Below are 21,282 nucleotides of genomic sequence, written 5' to 3'. Positions count from 1 at the left end.
GTCTTCCGCAGCGACACATATAATCTAGATTTTTAATCATTTATAGAATGTTTCATTTACCATTTCCAAAAAATTTCTAGATACCCTTTTAAAAATTGTTTCTAGCAATATCTCAAAAGCGTATTCTCCCAAAAAAAGAGTTATTTTCAAAGATTACACGAAAGTGTTAAAATGGGAAAGTTCTCACTGCACAAAAGTCGGGTTAGTTCATTTTCAATACAGCAAAGCACACATGTGGGATTTGCTTAGAGGGACACATGCTTTCGTGGAGATTGTTCCCTAAGGCACCAGCCGCCAAACTCATGAAGCTTCGGAGCTACCATATTGTTTTTAATTTTTAGTGTGTGCTACCCAAAATAACTAAAAAATTTATAAAAATCCAATTGCTTATAGGTGTGGTGTATTTAATTATGGCAAAGCACACTAGGGCTATCTGCCTATGGGGAGGGATGCCTTTCGTGGAGGACTTTCTAAGGGAAACTGGCTCGTATACACGTTACACATGGGGAAAACCACCCAATTGCTTATAAGCTTACGTTTAAGTAAATTTGAAATAAATTTTAATTAAACTGTATGACAAAAAGAAATTGAAATAGAATTGTAAGCAAGAAAGAACTTTAAGTATAGTTTGTAATAAATGTAATATCAGACTTTATCAGACTCATTAACATTAATAAGGAAGATAGCTCCCTTTTAGTCACCAAAAAGTTTTTAATGTTCGGAGAGTAGGTGCTGGCTGGAATTTGAATACAATTGTCCAAGTATTCATCAGAGATGTCTGTTTCTGTGCTTATATTTAATTGCATACTGGAGAAATGAATCTCGCACAGATATAATTAAACACTGCAGTCACTTTGAGACAAACATGGAACAAAATTGAGCATTTTTCTTAAAGAACAAGAGGCCAAATATTTTCATAGTGTTAAATATATGTGGCGTTCCGACAGATACTTCAACTTCTATTCATGAGATGGCGCCACGTGTAAAATTCAGTTCTTAATCGGAGCAGCAAAGCGACGTCATTACTCACTCCGACTTCTCGAAAAACAACTGTACGCGACGGTAGCATGAACTGTGTTCCGAGCTCTGTGTTGATCTCTGCAATGTAATTTAAATTGTAATTTAGTACTTAATATATTCTTTTGTTATAGGAGATTGTCTACTCTTATTTTCTTTAATTATATCATGCATTAAGCACTGGACCACTAAATATACGTTTACGACTATACATCTTCCGATTGCCAATAGATCGGCAGTGTTTGTAAAAAGAAACTGATGTCATAATTATGTATATACAGCGAGTCTTTGGTTGTTTGTCAATAAACGTTGTGTGAAATAACGATCTGTTTATTACTTTAATTTCGATTCAGTCTGAGGAAATTTTAAGTTTTCCAATGTACTTCAGAACGAGCAGGAGTGGGTCACTCAGAAAATAAAATAGAAATATCTGATGTGTACACCACATGACTTCCTTGTACGGAATATTAAATTCTACGCATTTTTTTTCATTTCATTTAAACTTAATTCCTAAAATTTCGTTCGATATATTTCATTCAATTAATGTAGTTCCTTTCGCAGGAAGGCAAAATTACATGAAAGCTTAAACTATCTTTGAATTTGAAATTTATACAATTAAAATTTGAATGTAAAGATATAAAACGCCAAATACAGTTAAAGCAATTAAAAACAATTTTCACACTTCAAATTAGAGTTTCTAGGCTAAAACAAGCAATTTAGGCCAGCGGCCAAGGCAGATTTTTGCGAGGGAAAACTGAAAGTTTTGGTCCCATTCAGCAAAAAGACACTGGAGGTGCAAAAACACTTAATTCACCAGTAGGTTAAGTTTCAAATGTAAGCAAATATGATAGAGTAAAAGAATTAGGAGTAGCTGATCTTAAAACAAATTAAATTGTTAATACTACAGCTATTGCATACACATTAACTAAAGGCATAAGAAACCTAAACCGGAAGATAAGATCAATAATAAATCAACTATTTTTAAAGCAAACTATACGCAGTTTTCCAGCATGCAAGATTAAAAAGCTGAGCTCACCGAGCCGAGTAACAGAGGGTATACACTGACTACCAATAAGTATTTGGACACCTATGCAAGTGACGATATCTGCGGTCCTAAGGTACGTCACGGACTCCGTCGGTATATATCGTGTAGGAAACAGCATCGGATTTAGTCGCATGCAAGATGCCTCTCAGTTCGGAGCTCTGATTTCGAGAAAGGTATAATTATCGGGCATCACAAATGTGGCAGATCCTTAAGGGACATATCTAGCGATTTGAAGTACCCAAAATCGACAGTGGCCTATGTGATTAAAAAGTGGAAGATGAGCGGTGATTGTCGGAATGTGCCCAGAGTCGGCAGACCAGCGAAACTGGGAGATACAGATCGACGAGTGCTGTACAGAGAAATTCGGAAGAACCGCACCCAACCGATGGCCTTCATCCGCGAGGAGTTTCAACAAGCATCCGGGAGTATTGTTTCAATGAATACCATCTGTAAGGAAGCATATCTGCTTGGTTTTCATGGTCGTGCTGCTGCCCATAAGCCTTTGATCACAAAGTCTAACCGCCTGCTCGGTTAATATGGTGCAAAGCACATCGAAATTTGACCGTAGATCAGTAGAAACGGGTTCTTTGGAGTGACGAATCAAGGTTCACCCTTTACCATTCGGATGGCAGGGTCTGGCGTCTACCTGGAGAACGTCTCCTGCCAGAATGCATTGTGCCAACAGTCAAGTTCGGCGGAGGTGGAATTATTGTCTGGGGGTGTTTCTCCTAGTATGGGCTGGAATCCTTTGTTCCCATTCATGGTACGCTCAACTCCGATCCCTACTGCACTATTTTGGATGACAATGTGCTTCCTACGTAGTGGGAGTTTTACGGGTTGGACCCCTGTTACTTTCAGGACGACAATGCCAATTGTCATGTTTCGACGTTAACCGAGGCTTGGTATGGTGCCAATGGAGTTCATCGAATGGACTGGCTTGCCCAGAGTCCAGACCTAAACCCTATCGATAACCTCTGGGACGAGTTGCATCGCCGAATTCAGGGGTGCACTACCCGTGAAAAATCGGTGAAGGAACTTCTACGTCTTCTCCAAGCCGAGTGGAAGAAAATACCACTAGCTGTCATACAAAGACTTGTGAAAAGTATGCCCCGGAGGTTCCACGCTGTAATTACCTCTCGTGGAGGCTCTACCAACTATTGATTTTGAATAAAGTTAGTTTTTCTTTTCTATCACAGGTGTCCAAATACTTATTGGTAGTCAGTGTATATTAATATGTTTGGTGAGGCTTTCTGCAACCAAAAAGAGAGGTGCACAACTACATGTTATAGCAGTCCTATATACAAAACTTCAAAGTTCTGAATCTAATCGTTTGAATTATGCGAGGTACATAAGTACAGACGCAACGAAAAAAAATCTCTTCCGAATGGATTTTAAATCAGTTTTATAATTCGTTTGAAGTCCTTTATTCTGGAAATCTTTTATTCTATCCTTAGGCATAGATATCACGCAAAAACAGTTAAATTTAATCCGATAGCGGTCAAAATAGATGTTTCCGTTGAAATACGGCTCCCAAAAAATTCCGCGATTACAATACTTCCGTTACAAGGAAGTAAAAAGAGACTGAAAGAGTCTAAATAAATAATTTTGACTTACCTCTTCATTCTTATAAAGGCGTTCTGGCAAATTATGCCTGAAATGGAACGTTTAAAATTAATATTTAGAATTAAACCAAGACAGCTTTTTTTTAAGACAAATTCGCTAAAAGTTATACCATTTGAGGAATTTGACTTACCCGAAAAGGTACCAGTCGTACCCAAGGGTTAGGTACGCCATCTGTAAGGGAGTTAGTTCGTCATGGATCCAGTGGTCGGCCCAAAGAGACAACCGGAGAAGAGATGCGAACATGGGTGTACGATCCCAACCTGAGATGCAATGAACTAGGGCGCTATGGTTACCTAACGAATGAATAGAATGCATTTTCTTCTAGAATAAGTTTTCGTTAGAGATAATTAGGTATTTGAATTTTAACGGATTTTGAAGATTACTTATTTCGTGAGAGTTAGCCAAAGTACATAGATCAGCTTATGCAAATAGCAGTGGCTGTTTATGTATTAGTAAGCATAAAGTTTGACATTTTTTTAAAGTTCGTAACGGCTGTTTCTGATGATTTAATCTCTAAATTTAAGATTGGTCACATCATTTCGGAGATCTAACGGTACAATATTAGTTTGCATTAATTTTTCAAGAAAACGCTTTGGCTATGAATTTGCCCTCTGAACTTTCGCAATGTGATTGTTAAAAAATGGATGAACATAAGCATGCTACCTTTTTCAAGTTTTGAATAATTTTAGAATTCTCGGCTATGACTTGAAAAGGAGTTCACGCGAGATCTTTCTAACGTTGCTTCCACAGAGGAGCCTAGAATTCAGTTCTCTTATTCCTGATAAAGTGAGGATATAGTTTACAGCTACGCAGTTTGCCTAGGTTTAGCAAATTCCAACAATGGACGCTTGGAGACACGAAATCTGTAGTCCACATCAACCAAATGCTTTTAATCAGTTTCGAGCAGATTAAAGGATGTGTGAAAGAAATTTCATTAAAGATCTCCCATATAGCAACATTTATACTGCTGCAGCATCACAGGAACATCAGAATTTCAGTTGACATCCAGTGGGTTATTCTCCCGTGGTTCTACAAAGATTTCTGATGGTTGAAACATGTGCAAACCATTTCACAACATTCGAACTTACCATGGATATGACCTTTAGTAAGATAATAGGCAGGCGTAGAAATGAAGAGACCAAATTATGAATAGATAAGTTGAGCTGGTTTGCTACGAACACTTGTAGTCACCAGAATTAAACTTCACAGAATAAATCAGATATCCTAACACACTGTGCAACGCGGATCTTGTCGACTAATGCTCACTTGTTTGAGCCAGTCCACTAAATTCCTGTTGGGAAGATACTCCTGTCGTCGGCAACAGCTTTGAGCACCTTGCAGGCGACAGTGCGATTTAGCTCAGTTCCGCCCCACCCCACAATTGATGGAGAGCATCACGGGGCATGGGTCGATGGTCTCCCACCCCTCTCCCTCTATAATCAGCCACTCAAGAGGACTTTCGTCCCGCCACATATTTAGAGCGTCCCCATGCCGCAAGAACACTATACATTTATAAACATCCATGCCTTCTTCGGGATTCGAAACCGGACCTTTCGGCACGGCAATCACTATACCGGTTGCGCGACCCGCGGATGTTGCAGACTTTAAGCTGAAGTATGGTGTTTATTTCTTACAGAATATTCCCGCGTATCTTTGGAGTCCTTGTCCAGTTAGTCATCAGCGAAGGTAGGATTTACATCAGGTTATGTTACAGTTCGCGAGACGAACTCACAAGTACGTAGTTGATTTTGCTCTATTTTTCATGTTATCTTTCATTTTACTTAAGTTTCCAGTGCACTTTGCTTTTACATGCCATGTAATTGCTTACCAAGATTCATTTGGTCAAGATTATTAATAATCACTGTTCTAAGAAGGAATCAGCACTTCTCGTGCTTATGTGCCTCCATCTAGCGGATTTTTCACGTACCAATAATGGTTTACTTAAGGGGAACTAACATACGGAAGTAAAGGTCTACGGCCATTGTTTCTACCAATTAAGTGTGAAGTGGCATTTTAGTACCAATATATCAGAATTTCGCGATTTTATGTATTCAACATCTTGCACATTCATTAAATTTACAACTGATAGACATCACTCTTATTTGGGAAGAAAGAATTGATCTGGCAACTGCCGAAAGATTAAAGGAATAAACTAAGAAATTACTTTAGACATGAACATGATACATTAACCATTAATCTAATCTGAAATGATTGAAAACTCGCATTTTAGCTCAGCTAATATTTTACATTATGCGTCTGGTTTGAGATTCGCCTGATAAAAGTAAAAATGTATTTATGTATGAATAGAGCTAGAGGTTAAAGTGAACGTTTAGAAAATTGACAAATTAAGTCCAAAATGTCTCCAAATGGCGGCCAAATTTGGCAACTTTTGGCCGTTTGTCGCCAAATGCAAGAAAATTAGTGCCCAGAACTATTGCCAGCTTGGCGATATACGGCTAAATTACCGAGATACCCATTTTATTAAATATTAAATGGGACTTGCCTTGTATTCGTACTTTTCCGGGATAACTTGCCTCTAGATTATGTTAACAGTACTCAAAAAATACAACAGTTTCACGTATATAATTGCACCAAAGTCATCTATATACAAAATTTGCAATACTAATTTTCCGTTCCGGTTATGTCATTTCAATACACAATGGTTTGGTTTATTCGAGTGAGGAAAAAAAACACGATAGGGCTATTTGCCGAAGTGGAGGAATGCCTTCGTGGAAGGCTGAAGGGAAATTTAATCGTACCGACATATAGAAATGTTAGGAATGACTTACTTACCTGATGTAATGACTACCAGCTGAATCAAGAGGTATTCTTCGGTTAACTTAACGAGATCCCAGTCCTAGAAAAAAATATTAAGTATTTAAGTTAAAATGTTCAGAGACGCTATTTTTCCGTGACCTGACCGAGTACCAAAGTAACATTTTGAAGCATAATAAAGAGCACTTGAGTTTTTATATGATAGGAAATACTGGAATTTTAAATGAAGCAAGCTATAAATGTACTCGACAGAAGTTCTGGAGGTACAGAGTTAGATTTTGCAAGTTAAAGGATATTAAAAAAATTATAAATTGGGAAAAATTTCCGAATTAGATATCTAAAAACTTTTAGCGCAAAGGAACTTAAACATAATTCAAGGTTTTATATACAGTGCGTAGAACAGTCTGGATAATATGGGAATCATGATTTTGTGACCAAGCATGGTTAAAGAACACCGGCTTAGCCAGGCTTTCATCAAGTATTTAAACATGTTTTAACGCTTTGATTTTTCTAGTTAGAATAACATGGCTCATCCAAAGAACTCAGGAAGGGATTTAGTTTATACAGAAGGTGAAATTTTAGTTGAAATAGCAATGACGATGGTCATTTTTGAAGCATCTATTTTTCGCTTAATAGAAGTGCTGTGTGATATTTTGCGAGAATAAATCTGGCAACAACTAGTGGTAACCATAGCTACAGATTTAGTTATTCGAGTTTCAGAAATGGAAATTTTCGTGAGCATTTTCTTTTAAATGCCATTTTTAAAATATGTTTAGGATTGCGTTAAAAATAGAGTTCTAGATCGGATCTAGTCCTATGCTTACTTTTGCGGTATTTAAATTACAAAAATTTTCTGAAGTCTAGAAAAAATACGCTGGGCTTATTCTCGATGTAAATTTGCAAATATAGCCGAACAGAATTCTGTTAAATGCTTTCAGAAATCTGGAATAGTATTTTAATTTGTAGATGTTTATAATATATACTCTTCTATATTGGAGGTCAGGTGAGAAAAATTAAGAATTTTTGCTACTAACAACAAGTGTTTGAAACTAATTATTCTAGTATTTACTAATTGCTCCATTATTTAACTCTTAAATAAAAGGTAATTAACAGCCTCCTTAAAGTAGGAAACGTAGGATCACTTTGACCGCATATGGTCTCAAACTCAACCTGCTTGCAAAAATGTTCGGCATGTTCAAAGGAGTCAAGTGATGAAAAGTTGCAGTCTTAAAATACTCGTTCAACAGCGTTTAGATCAACGTCGTATTCAGAGTTTAATATCGAAAAATAATTGAATACCTACTTTCGCCAATTTAGATCTAGTTAACTAAAATTTTAATATCGGAGGTAGAATGCAAGTTTTCAATATTATTAAACGCTAATTCTCTTACGCCTGTTTGCAGTCCGAATTTTGATGCGTTCCAGACATCACGAAATAGTTTTTAGTTCAATACAAAATGTTAGACATTTGCAAAATTTAAATAAACTTTTCATTTAAACACAGTAGTATAAATACATTTAAAATTAAACTCACAATTAAATTTGATGCTTACAAAGTAGTGCAACAACAAATTCGTATTCTTTAAGAGAAAAATTCAAAGTTGAAATGCTTATGGTAATAGGTTAAGTCAACCAATTAAAATAACTTTGAAACAATTAACCTTACTATGAATAAAGGAAAAGATTAACCCATAATTTGTTAAAGATTAAAATTTCGGCTCTCTTTACTCTTGCTCAAACATAACTATAAAGGAATTCATTCCTCTTCTATTGCTCATTAAAATCTTGTTAGAATATGGTATATTTATAACAAAAGACTAGAGTGCTATCTGCCCAAGGGTAGGGATACTTTAGTGAAGCGTTTTCCAAGGGAAACTGGCTCGTATACACATTAAACATGGGGTAAACCAGCCCGTTCGCCGGACTGAACTACCAGTGATCAGCGATTTGTCAATGTAACTAACAAAAAGCATCGGAAGTCAAAAATCCGTACACGTGAAAAGTGAGGTTATTTTTTGTTTAAGTTTGGGCACTACACGGACGGCAGGGATGCATTCATGGAAGACGTTTTAACACAATATACATGCGGGAAACTATGAAAAGACCCATGCAGCCAGCCCTTTCGCGGGATTCGAACATCAGACCGAACTGCCAGTATACAGAAACTTTACCGTTCGGCTACTGGTGGGCAAAACTGATAAATTAGAGGTTATATATAAGGTATTCCTCCTGCCTTCTTAGTGTGATGGTCTGCACGCAGGGCGCGTATTCCAGAGTTTCGCGTTCGATTCCCGGCGAAGGCGTTGCTAATGTTTCATCTTGATACCCAATGTCTACACTGGCGCCCGATCCGAAGGGTGGTGGATGATTCTTCACACCCAGTCGCCCTTTAAAAGGAGGAGTATACAAGGTATTACTACCGCCTTCTTGGCATGCTTTCGTTAAGTGGTGGTCGGCACGCTGGGCGCGTATACCAGAAGTCCGATTCCCGGATTATAAATGTAGTTTAGAAACTTATGAACAGCGGATTAAAATAGAAGATCAAGTATGTAATTTGAAAAATGAAATCAAACTTATTTTTAAGAAACTTTTTCATTAGAAATTCTTACCTTATACTGGCTATAGTCCGTATCCGGAAAATACATAATGAAGTTTTTAGGTACTTTACATTCTACAGTTACGGTAGGCTGTAAACAAAAAACCAGATTTAAATAAATGATCTGAAACTAAATTTCACATTTTCCTCTTGAACGAGGAAGGTCATCTTCTGAATGTTTAGCGAAAATATTCAAAAGATTTCGAATGAAAGGCTGCATCTATCGGTACGTTAATGAAAAGTTTACCCAAAAAACTAAAGAAATTTAGATTTAAACGAAAAGAGAAACACGGAAAAGTGAAACAAAGCACAGCAACAAGCTGATGTTTGGCATAAATCAGCCAAAACAAAAGCACGTTGTCTCATATCAAAGAACACTAATCTCGTTTTAAAACGTGAAATTAAATCGATAGCTAATCAGAGTTGAAAATTTATTACTCATAATTTTGACTTGGGGCTCCGCAAAAATTACTCAAAAAGCATCTCCAGTTTATGAATTTTTTTGAAGCTTTACGCATTCACAAAAATATATCTCGTTTAGTTACAATCCAGGCCTCCCTCTCTTAAAATTACATTTACTTAACTTTCAATTTTGTTACCATTTTCCCGAATAGATGGTGCTACGTTCTTGTTCGCTTTACTGCCGTAGGTTAAATATACGACTGTTGTTACTTTAAAATACGACTGTTAACCTCTCCAACAAGTTTAGACACGAATTAGAAAAATTTAAATCTAAATACTATGCACTGTCGCAGAAATCCCACTTCAGACATTCGTTTATAATACTCACATCCGATTGGCTTACAGTACTCCAACATCTTTACTTCGTTATCACGAATTACTTCACAGTTCATGCTATCTCATAACACACTGACCAGGGCTAGTCTTCCTATCCCTGCAATCCCCTGTTGAATTTTTTTTCCTATGATGTAAATAACGAAGTCTCCCCCAAACCGGTGTTATTTGAGGTGCCTGTAATAGCAGAAGAAATTACTGTTGACACAGGTCTATTAAAAAGTATCAAAGCTAATTTCCAATTTTGCTTCTGATGAAAAGGTACCTGTTAGCCTTCGAAATCGATTGATTTAATTGACTAAATCTATACCGACTGGTTAAGTGACTGGCTAAGAACGAAGTGTATGGCCCCATCGATGCAACTGAAAACGCATGAAAAATTTGATTGCCATCTCACTACAACTTGATCTTTGTGACGGCCGATATTCGAGCCAACCCTGAAAAGTTATCCACTATAATATTTCTTCCAGTTTTTTCTGATTATTTCTTTTCATGCATATCAGAAACAGTAAACATACAGTTAGCCCTGGACATGGATTACTCGCAAAATGAAGTTTTCGCAGAGCGAGTCGCGTATCTCAATATAAAAATCGTTGAAAGTAAAATACCCCTTTACTCTCAATTTTTAAAATTTAAATGAATTACATATTTATGAATCTCAAAAATTTAATCTCTTTCATTGGAATGCTTCGTTTCCAGTAAGAAAATGCTCGCTTTAAAAATGTAATAAACGAAAGCTTTGCAGCTATACAGCAGCTAGCAAGACAAAAAATGGACGGTTTTCGTGGAGGGCTTTCCTAGGCAAACTAACCCTTAATTCACATTGTGCCCGGCAAAAAACCACCATATAGCCAGCCTAACTGAACCTGTATCGAATTGAATTTTTTTAAGAAAATTAAGTTGGACAGGACACTAAAAAATGCAAAGTAGACAACACGTTACGGTATTTGAACACAGCTCGAAACACTTTCAACAATCGTATCCGGTTGGCTATATGGAGCTAAGTTCTTGATAATATTTGTAAATCTGAATAAGTACACGTCTACCAAGCACTAATTACGTTGTAAGGATAAGAAACCCTGTACGCGTACACGGAAAAGTGAGTTTACAATGAAATTAAAAGGACCATTTAACTGCAGATGTTTGTTTACAATGAAATTAAAAGGACCACTTAACTGCAGATGTTTCGTACCGTATATTCCAGCGTAGAACGCGCACTACTAACACAACAAAATAAACTCCATTATGGGTGCGCGCTATAAGCCGCATATAAAAAAGGAAAAACGAGCATGCAAAAAAATTCGATTGCTACCTGTACCTAAATCCTGTTTATTTAAAAGAAATTACATACTATGAATTTAAAAAATTTCATTCTCGGATAACAGGAAAAATTAGTCTATTAATCTTCCGTTATACCTTTAGTCATATCGGATTCGGGTTGATATTTAACGTCACTTATTCTGATCTATAAATATCTTTTGTTCCATCTACACTGTTATGTCTACATTCTTTAAATGACTAATGTTGGGATTAATTTCATTCTTTGCTTTTATTATCCACTTGCACACTATTTCTACACTGGCATGACCCACTTGGCAACAGGGTGCGCGTTATACGCCGAATATACCTTAAAATTAAAGTTCGACCTTATAAGTGCGCATTATACGCCGAATATACCTTAAAGTTCGACCTTATAAGTGCGCATTATATGCCGGAATATACGTTAATTCGAATCAAGGTATGTTTCGAAAACCGAAGCTTGTTTTAAATGCCTATAATCAGGAAGATTTTGAAAATTTGATATTTCACCTACGTTTAACATTTTCAGACTTAACAGCTTGCTTCTCTTACCACCCACACACATTAAACATACATAGTAATAGCTTCACTGGAAAACAGTGTGGGCTAGTAAAGGCTAAATATCCTATTAATTTCACAACTTTTAATCATGCGTCGAAACCAAATAACGAATCTCCTATAATCATTTTAAGAATTATCCACGTGTCGCTTAGAAATACGTTAAAGAGAGTGGTAACCAATATTTACCCCCTTCAAACGTTCTTCAGCAACCATTTCTTGGAATGTATGCAGGGCCAGTGTGAAGGAAATTAAAGATCTATTCTTATAGTTAGCTTGTTACACAACAAAATGTTATGCAGCACTTAACAAAACGTAATAGCACCGGATCTTTGAAAATATTTGCAAAAATAATGAGCGGTACAATTTTTACAAATAAGATTTGATAGTTTTCACACGAGTCAAAGGGTGGGTTGTTAATCCGTAAGGCAAAGCACAAAACCGCTCTGCTTAACAAGCAACGTGGAAAGATCCACAAAGATGTTTATTCGTACTAATACTGGTTTGGTTCATTTGATAACGGCAAAGCACACGAGAGCTATTGGGCGTAAGAGAAGGAATGTCTTAGTGGAGAACTTTCTTAGAGAACTTGTTCGTATCCATGTTGCACACGAAGAAAACACGAAAATTCACGTGCAGCTAGGCCATTTGCCTAGAATCGAACCCAGGTCGTCGAAATACCAGTGTTCAGCATTTAACCCGTCGGCTGATGGTAGGCCCACATACTTACGTCAGCTAAAGCGTGCAACCCATCCTTTTGTGGGATTTGAATCCAAGTTGACTTGTCAACTGTTCAGCGGTCTTGCCCCCGTGGTCAACTATGGACCAAAGAGGAGGAAATTATGCAAAATGAAATCTTTAAAAAACTCCTTTAAAGAAAACAGATTTCCGAGTAGGTAAGCAAGTTAAATGCATAGCTTTATTAATGTCCGAGTTTAAGGTCATGCTGTACATTCGCCAAGCTATTGGGAAGACTGTAGGCGGGTTAACTAATTTTGGCACAAAAGACCAGAACTGCCCGCTGAAAAGGTAGTATTACATTCGAAGAGGAGTTTGTAAGGGAACTCTTATTGGCGTTACATACCGCGATACTATAAAAGCTAACTTAATTGTCCGCTTATTTACTATATAAGGTGTTACAATGAAATTATTTCAGACAAACACACATATTTTGTCCAAGATGCGTGAAAAAATTACCATTTCTGGTGGTTGGTGTCGGTGACCACCATGGAGGTAGGAAAGGGAGGAGGGGCCATTCCGCGCTAGAAGTGAAGCACTGCTTTGAAGCTTGGGTCACCAGACGGGGTGTTCTTTGTTTACATTCAGAAGCTCGCTTGACAAGATTCTGATAGTATTTCGACACACGACAGTTTCATAGAAATCGAAAAAGGGACACTCTCGCATGAAAGAAACATTCATAGTGTGATGGATAATAGCAATTTGTATAGTTTACTGACATTTACGCAAAAATCACATCTTGGTTATTTTTCGATAACTAATAGCGATTTTAATTATGAATTTGTTTTATAAAATTCTAAACTGTTGCACTACAAAAATATAGATTTTAAGAAAATTGCTAAAAGAGATCTGCCAAAATTTATTTCCTAGAAGATTTGAAAAGTTTGAAACTTGATGGCTAAATGTAAATATAAAATTATGTATGTTAAAATATTTGCAATTAGGCACATAGGTCAGATTAAGTTTTTATTAAATAGAGTAACGCATGCAAGGGCTATCTGCCTAAAGAGAGAGATGCCATCGTGGAGGAATTTTGAAGAAAAACTGACCTTTGAGTGGGTATTAAAAATAACACTTAGAATTTTCATTCAAATTTTATTTATATATTTTTTATGTAAAACTTTCGTGTGTATGCTAAATTAGTGTAGATTACTTTACACGAAAAATATAGTGAATGCACAGAAATTAAAGATTTGCACATGCCGGAAATGATAAATAGGAAATCTGTATGGGTATTTATGCATGTGCTTGCAAAATGCATGTATCTGCCTTTGACAAAATACTTAAATATTCATTAAATTATTTATAAATGTATTTGAAATGAAGAATTTATTCACTTATAAACAACTGTGAAAGTACTGTGAAGAAATCTAATGATTAAATGTATCTAATTTATAATGATTATAAATGTTATCTAAATATATAATAACCTTAATATTGAATTGTAAACATGAAATCCTGTTGACAAATACGTTATAAAACTATTTAAGCAAGAATTGTTCGTATTGGAAAGCAATCTGTTAAAAGGTATTGTAAAGCAAATGCTATGAGATGCGCACTGAAATGAAGGGTTAAAAAAATCTGATAAGTATAATGAAAAGAATTATTCCCTTTACATTTTATAATAACTCAGTTACAAGTTAAACAATACTTTAAAAAAATTTTATTTTATTCCCTTTCAGAAATGTTCAGAGAAAGTCAAATACTATTTAATACCTATTTAATTATTAGGAATTAGCGAAATAAATTTATAATAATAATACTTATTTAAAGTATTTCGCTAATTCCTAATAATTCTCTAATTTAAAATGAACCGAATAGAGCATTAATTATAAATTGACTTACATTTTTCGATTTAAAAGAAACCAAAAAATCATGTCATAGTTAAGAAAGTATTTTAGGAAGAAGCTCTATAAATAGAAAAGAAATAATGCGTAATTTTAATATTAATAATACAATAAACTTTGATCTTAATTTTTGTACCTTAATCGAATAAAATCGAATTACCTTAAATTTTTTTTCTAATCTAATTAACGAAAACTTGTGGAAATATTTCATTCAAATTAAACCATTCTGAGAAAACTGTCCTGTGAAAAGTATAGCATTTAATTCCGTTCAGAATGAAATGTTGTTTAAAAATATGTTGTTTTCACATACTTAGGACTCTGAAGTCTTGTAGAAAAAGAAAATATATACATTTATATGTATATTTGCTACGTAATTACAAAATATTTACATCCGAACGCGTCAAATCCCATAGAACTCAATGGTAAATGACCCAATGTTTTGGTCACCACGTAGGGATCGCCGGTGCTTCAGAGCAGGGTACGGAGAAACTTGTTTAGGGCGACTCCATCTTACTTCCTACCTCCATGGTGACCACAGCCCACAGAACATATCCCTACAAATCAGTCTATGGTACTCATGGAAACTCTTTCAAGCAGAGTGCAACTCATTGTGCTGCATTCCCAAACTATTCTTGTAGGCTTTTTTTGAGCACCGCAGAGTGCACTTCGTCGTATTGTCTTCGATGGCTGATGTTTATTTTCTTGAAGACTAATTGCTGCATCAAGGACTGCAGCGATTCTCAACCGGTGGTACGCAAAGAGACAAAGTATTTTAACTATCAAATTAAAAATATTTTCGCGAATTCTCGTGAAGAAAAAGAACACTTGATAGTAATTTCCTGTAACCGAACTTTAACTGAAGATTTCAAAAATAATTGTTAACGTTTGGCTTAACAGAGAAAATAATTTAAAGGCAGTTAAAATAAAACTCTTAAATTTTTTGCCTTTTTGCACAACCTATTTGAGTAAACAAGGATTTTATTCCCTGTTATATTTGAAAAATATAATACAGAACAAAATTAAAAGTGTATCCTAATTTACGGTTAAAACTAAGTGAAATAAGACTAGACATTAAGAAATAAATCAGTCTTTAACATGCCCAAATTTAACTAAATTTTAGAATTGAAGTATTGTACCTCAAATTTTAATAAAAATAATGAAAGTATTAGATTAAAAATTGGTTATGTGTGCATATTTAATACAAATATGCCAATAAGTTGTGCAAATGGCTATATACATATTTAATATTTCTATTCAGAAAATTGAAAATCGTCATGGTAAAATGTAGCGGAGGTACAAAACTCAATTTTTGTTTAGATGGTACTGGCTTATATTTCTTCATTAGCGAGCTACAAGGAAACTTCAGAAAGGGCCAGTCTTGAAACCCACTCACACGAGTGAGTAAGACGTTCAATAGAGAAGGTAGTTACTGTAGGTTAACCACAGTCCTTGAAACTTTTAACAGTGGAGAACGCTGGCCGAACCTTACAGAATGGGTTATATTCATTATTGTTAACACTTAAAAATTCTGTACACATTTTTGAATTGAAAGCACTTCGAATTTCAATTTTTATAGGCTATTTTTGAGTCTAAGAGAAAACGAGAGAAATCCGACTTCTCTAAAACCCTTCCTTACTTACTGTTGCAGTAAGAGTTTTAATTTTAAATAAATTAAAGTTGAATTGAAAATTTATACTGCATAGGATAACCACCAAAGACACATGCCGAAATTCTCAGAGACTCACCGCTTCCCAATCAAATCTCAAACCTTCAGGGTTTCTGCCGTTTCGATGATATTCTTCGAAGAATTCGCAACCTGGAAGAGAATTTAATCAAATTATTACTGAAATCTCGAGTTGTTTATAACTGAATAAAATTCGAAAAGGTCCTTAAAACTAGGTTTACAACAGTGTTGTTTATAGAAAGTTTATTAAAGGAAGAAAAATGACCTGCAATCAGTATTACAACATTAAACCACAAAATTTTATTTTCTGGTGTTGGTGTATTGAGAATACGGCAAAGCACACTAGGGCTATCTGCCTAAAGGGAGGGATGCCTTCGTGGAGGACTTTCTGAAGGAAACTGGCTCGTATACACGTTACACATGGGGAAAACCACGAAAACGCCCATGCAGCCAGCCCGTTCGCGGGATTCGAACCTTGGACCGAGCTACCAGTGTTCAGCGATTTTACCGCTCGGCCGCTGGTGGGCCTAAGGTTGAGATAAGAGAGTTCTTTTGATTTTAACGATAATTTAGAGTTCTTGCCTATAAGGCTGTATAGCGCACAAAAAGCCATATTTGCTTTATTTGCCACTGCTTTTACACGATGAGCGAAAGTGAGCCGATTATCAATAATAGCTCCCAAAAATTTGTAAGAGCTTTCAGCGAGGGACAACTTCATTTTTAATTTTGATCTCATTATGGATGAATACACTTTTTCTGTAACGTCTGAAGAGGACAATACAACATTTGCTCGAGTTTAAATTTATCTTCCAATCCTCACACCATTTATTTACGAACAATTTGTCCATGGTGAGAACTGGGCTAAGTGAGTCCATAAGGACGACCGTGTCGTCTGCATATTTCAAAATTTTACAGTCAGGAGGGCTTGGCAAGTCGTTAATATAATTGTTGAAAAGACAAGAGTCCCTGTGGTACCCCACTAAAAATTATTTTCTTGCGAGAAATAGCTTCTCCGCACTTGACTTGAAAAGGTCTGCGATTAAGATATTATGCGAATACTGATGGCAGAGTCCTTACAAAATGGCACGTGACTTAAGGGTGTTGAACCCTGGATTTTTTAAACCAATTTGGTACTGATTTAAGGAGGGAAAACTTAGTAACTAAATCTTGTTGACTGATAACGTAGCACCCTGAAATTTCTGAAATATGTTCAAACGAAATCATAAAATCTTCAGTATCAATAACCAGTACAAAATTAACAAATCAAATATAGCAACTAATTTAGGATAGACAGACTCTGATTCATTGTGATTAATGTCATGTATGTCATCAGAGGCGTAGCTAGGGTTTTCAATACCCGGGGACAACTGAAGATTTTGTGCCCCTTTCTGTGTACTAAGAACGGAAAACATTTCATTCTGCAATTTCATCACATCAATTTGGCGTCCCTTGGAAGATAAAATTATATTTTTCATTTGAAACGCAAGTTCTAGAAATTCTGAAGCAAAACTAATTTTACCATTTAGCTTCGAGCAAAATTGCTGCGAGAATAGAACTAAAGCTATTTTACCTCTTGGCGTTATTTATCTACAAAAATATGCTTAACTTAAGGCTTTGAGTTCGATTCTTGCAAGTTTCGAAAACAGAAGCGGGTTAAATCGAGTAGCTCATGCTTTATGTTACATAAATTAAATAAATATGGGCTTAGAAAAGTTCGTGTCTGAAACGTTAAGATAATTAATGAAACTATTTTGAAATATATAGTTATCGAGAAAGAATCGCCCAATTACAAAACTTAATATTTTCTTCAATTGCAAACAAAACTAAATAATAAGTCATTGCGAAGAAAGAATGTTAATTTTTTGACACGTATGCAACTAGACTTTTTTTAATCACCCGCATAATATCAATGCAATTCGCCATTTCTTGCCAAATACGTTGCAATGCTTCACTTATTTCTGCGATATTCCGTAAGAAATGAATTTAAGGAACTCTTTCAGTCACGCCCTTTGGGAACTCAAAAGAGCTGGAAAATAATGGTTGAGCGAGCTGGAAAAACATTTTAGGTTTCTGACGACGGACACTGCTATCTCTTTATGTTTAGGCTCACTTAACGAACTTTGTTTTACTTCATCAACTCTAATATTTACCTGACGAAATGCTATTTTTTAAGTTACGCTCGACAATATCTTGTTAGTTTGGTATAGGACTTCGGCCTAGGTATCCATACCGGCATAACTAGCTCCGCCCATTGAGTTTTCCTTAAAGAACAACACGTAAATCTTTGAAGATACTACACAACAATCGCTTACTTTTGGAGAGTACTTAAGTGTCCTGTATAGGCTGGTATAAAAACATCAAAATGTATTTAAGAAAGCAGTGGGGACCCAGAGCATGCATCTTCAACTGTCCAATGACGTCTGTTCACCATATCCATCATCCAAGCAACCCAGGTCTACAATTCAGGCGATTTCTAATCAAGCACCGAGAAACATTCAGTAAGATAAAGAACATCGACTACCTCCACAAATAAGGACTATATATGCCACTGTAAATCTTCAGTCCTCTCATTCTGCAATAATTTCAGAGTGCCATTGTTATCCCCACCACACACTTCTAACGCGCCTTCAATCTTAAGTCATCAGTGCCTTACCGTGTAACAGAGCAGATTCCAATCGAGTGAAATGCAGTGAACCGACATGAACTATCTGGAATTATGGTTCAATTACCAAGTGTATCATGTTGAACTGCGAGCCCCATCGTGTGCTTGCAGCACACTGTACCGATTCGTACTATATGAATAGACGGACATTGCGAACTTTATATGTTTATTGCATCTTTATTGTATTAGATATTGTATCTATTATTACGAATTTTATTGTATGTCACCTACCCATGAACATTACCATCACCAAATGTAACAATATGCAGCGCTGTATATCCAAATGTACGACATGTGTATGATTGCATGTCACCTTGTTTATTACTTAACAAATACGGAAAGGTGGTACATCGGGGCAATACCATTCTTCATAGCGATGATAGTGCCCCCCGTACTTGTTCGTCCTGTGTAGGCGTGGGGATTTTCGAACTCTAAATTGGAATTTACATGAATGACAATTTGTTTTGCCAGTTAAATGAAAGTGGTTTCATCACTAAATACGAGTTAACCGAAAATTTTGGTTTTGAACAGCTTCATCCATGAAAAAGTAGTGTATCGTCATGTAGTGTTGCAACTCGTCACTAGGTTTCAGTGCTGGCATGTTTCGCAGTTCTGAAAGCTTAAAATGCAAATTTTTCCTCAAAACAGTCCAAGCAGTGGACACATGTCTTAAGTTTACCATTAGCACGAACAGTCGATTACTGTAGACTGCGTAAGTCTTGCTCTTTCAACATTCTGTGGTAAAACACCTGGTTGCCCTGCCCTGGACTTCTGCTTTTAACGGGCATCCTGGAACTTGTTTTAACTTCCGATAATTGGAAGTGGTTTGGTTTACGAGATTACGGCAAAACTTCGAGGGTTATTTGCTTAAGGGAAGAGATACCTTAGTGGAGGATTTTCGGAAGGAAACTGGCTCGTATACACATTGCACAAGAGGAAAACTACGAAAACGCCCATGCAGCCAGCCCGCTACCGGGATTCGAACCTCGAACCGAACTACCAGTGTTCAGCGACTGTACCGCTCGGAGTAATTTTTATTTAATTCCCTACTCTGAGATGTTGAGTACTTTCTATTAAATTCACGCTGAACATCGATTACCGAAAGACTTGCAAAGAAGAAAACAGAAAGCTGCTCATGCGCAGTTTCCCGTTTCCAAAATTTCAATACCAGTTTAATGACAACAGTGCTGCCCCCATAATGCTAAAAGAAGGTTTTAAACTAAAATTTTAATATTTTCCCTTCACAGTGACAATTCCATATGTAATTATGGAACATAAAATTGAAATGTAGGAATTGTTTTCTCATTAATGATTTGGTTTACGTGATTACGACGAAGCATCGAAGGTATCCGCCTAAGGGGAAGGATGCCTTCGTGGAGGACGTTTTAAGGGAAACCGAGTCGTATGCACAATCCACATGGGGAAAAACACGAACACGGCCATGCAGCCAGCGCTTTCATGGGATTCGAACTACCAGTGGTCAGCGATTTTACACCTCGGCCGCTGGTTGGCCTCTTTCCTCATTAATGATTGCCTTTTTAGAGTGTTCGTACTAAGATAAACGATACTACGACTCCTGAATAATTTGAATATATTGATAATAAATTTACCCAGCTTCCTCTTTTTGCAAAAGCAAATACTGAAAGAATGTGGTACCTTAACATTAACAGTTTAAGATTATCTTAATGCTGCAAAGCAGACGATGGTTCTTAAAGGATAATACTTTCAAGGAAGGCAAATGTCCGAAATATTTTCCAAATACTCTTATTTCTGACTTACACCGGTCAATGTAGATATTCACCATGTAGTAATGGTGAATGTTGAACATATAACAATATTACATTTTCTTCTCCGTAATTCAGTCTCAAATAAACGCACTTGAGACTTGAAATAAAAACTTAAGAACACGAGAACCTAAAGCATACAATACATTCAAAATGAGAAATTAAAATAATAGAAGTTAAAAAATTATACAGTACGTTCTAAATGAGAAAATAACAGTAATAAAAACTTACAAAATTATGTGATTCAAATCTTGTTTACTGTAACAACTTTAACTATTACGGCACTTTATTACCTCTCTTTTCGACTTTCACCAGAGCATATCTGCGATTGTCGACATACAGCGGTGAGGGTCCGAATATACAAGAATGTAGTGAAATATTCGGTCTTTCACTGATGTATTTGGTGAATGTTGATATTCTCCGGTGAATGTCGACGTTCTCCAATTTCGGTCTTTCAGGGTAACATACACTGAGAAAACAAACCTGTTCACTGTATTCGAATTTGGGAGAACTAGCTGAATTACCTATCTATTTAAAAAATTCGCTACCATTACCTTTGGCACAGGTTCACAGTGCCGTTTTACGGGGGTCATAGATGGTAAGTATAAACAAACTTCATTTTAGGTTAAGTTGGCCTTTTTGAAAATGATTACCGAATTTCAGTCCATTAATGGGTTTCTATGGAATTCCGTTGTGCAGTACTAAATTCTTTGGAATATTAGGTAGCCAATTGTTAATATAGTACTAAAGGGAGGTTTTGTTCAAATCATATAGTTTATTTGCTTTATCAAATGAAAATTTTAAACGCGAAAACATTAAGTAACGAGTTTGTCCCTCTGACGGGCGAGGATTTTCGCTA

General features: G+C 36.1%; 1 protein-coding gene across 3 annotated transcripts in view; it reads right to left on the bottom strand.

Annotated features, from left to right (window-relative positions):
- LOC118193521 (phosphatidylinositol-3,5-bisphosphate 3-phosphatase MTMR14-like) overlaps positions 1-21,282 on the bottom strand; it is a 79,257-nt gene that overhangs the window by 7,418 nt on the left and 50,557 nt on the right. For 2 of the 3 annotated variants that reach the window (XM_085826708.1, XM_085826709.1), the window contains 5 exons: positions 16,039-16,109; positions 9,070-9,147; positions 6,479-6,542; positions 3,816-3,978; positions 3,677-3,713 (listed from right to left, as the gene is read on the bottom strand). In XM_085826708.1, the coding sequence (XP_085682834.1) occupies positions 3,677-3,713; positions 3,816-3,978; positions 6,479-6,542; positions 9,070-9,147; positions 16,039-16,109 (413 nt within the window). The remainder of the gene's footprint in view (positions 1-3,676; positions 3,714-3,815; positions 3,979-6,478; positions 6,543-9,069; positions 9,148-16,038; positions 16,110-21,282) is intronic. The other variant, XM_085826710.1, reaches the window with a different exon arrangement.

This window comes from Stegodyphus dumicola, chromosome 11 (genome assembly GCF_044657685.1).
Source record: "Stegodyphus dumicola isolate Sdum_Otavi_A_Nest chromosome 11, ASM4465768v1".
Classification (NCBI taxonomy): domain Eukaryota; kingdom Metazoa; phylum Arthropoda; class Arachnida; order Araneae; family Eresidae; genus Stegodyphus; species Stegodyphus dumicola.
The sequence above is the reverse complement of the archived record's forward strand: the minus strand, read 5'-3'. Positions and strand labels throughout refer to the sequence as shown.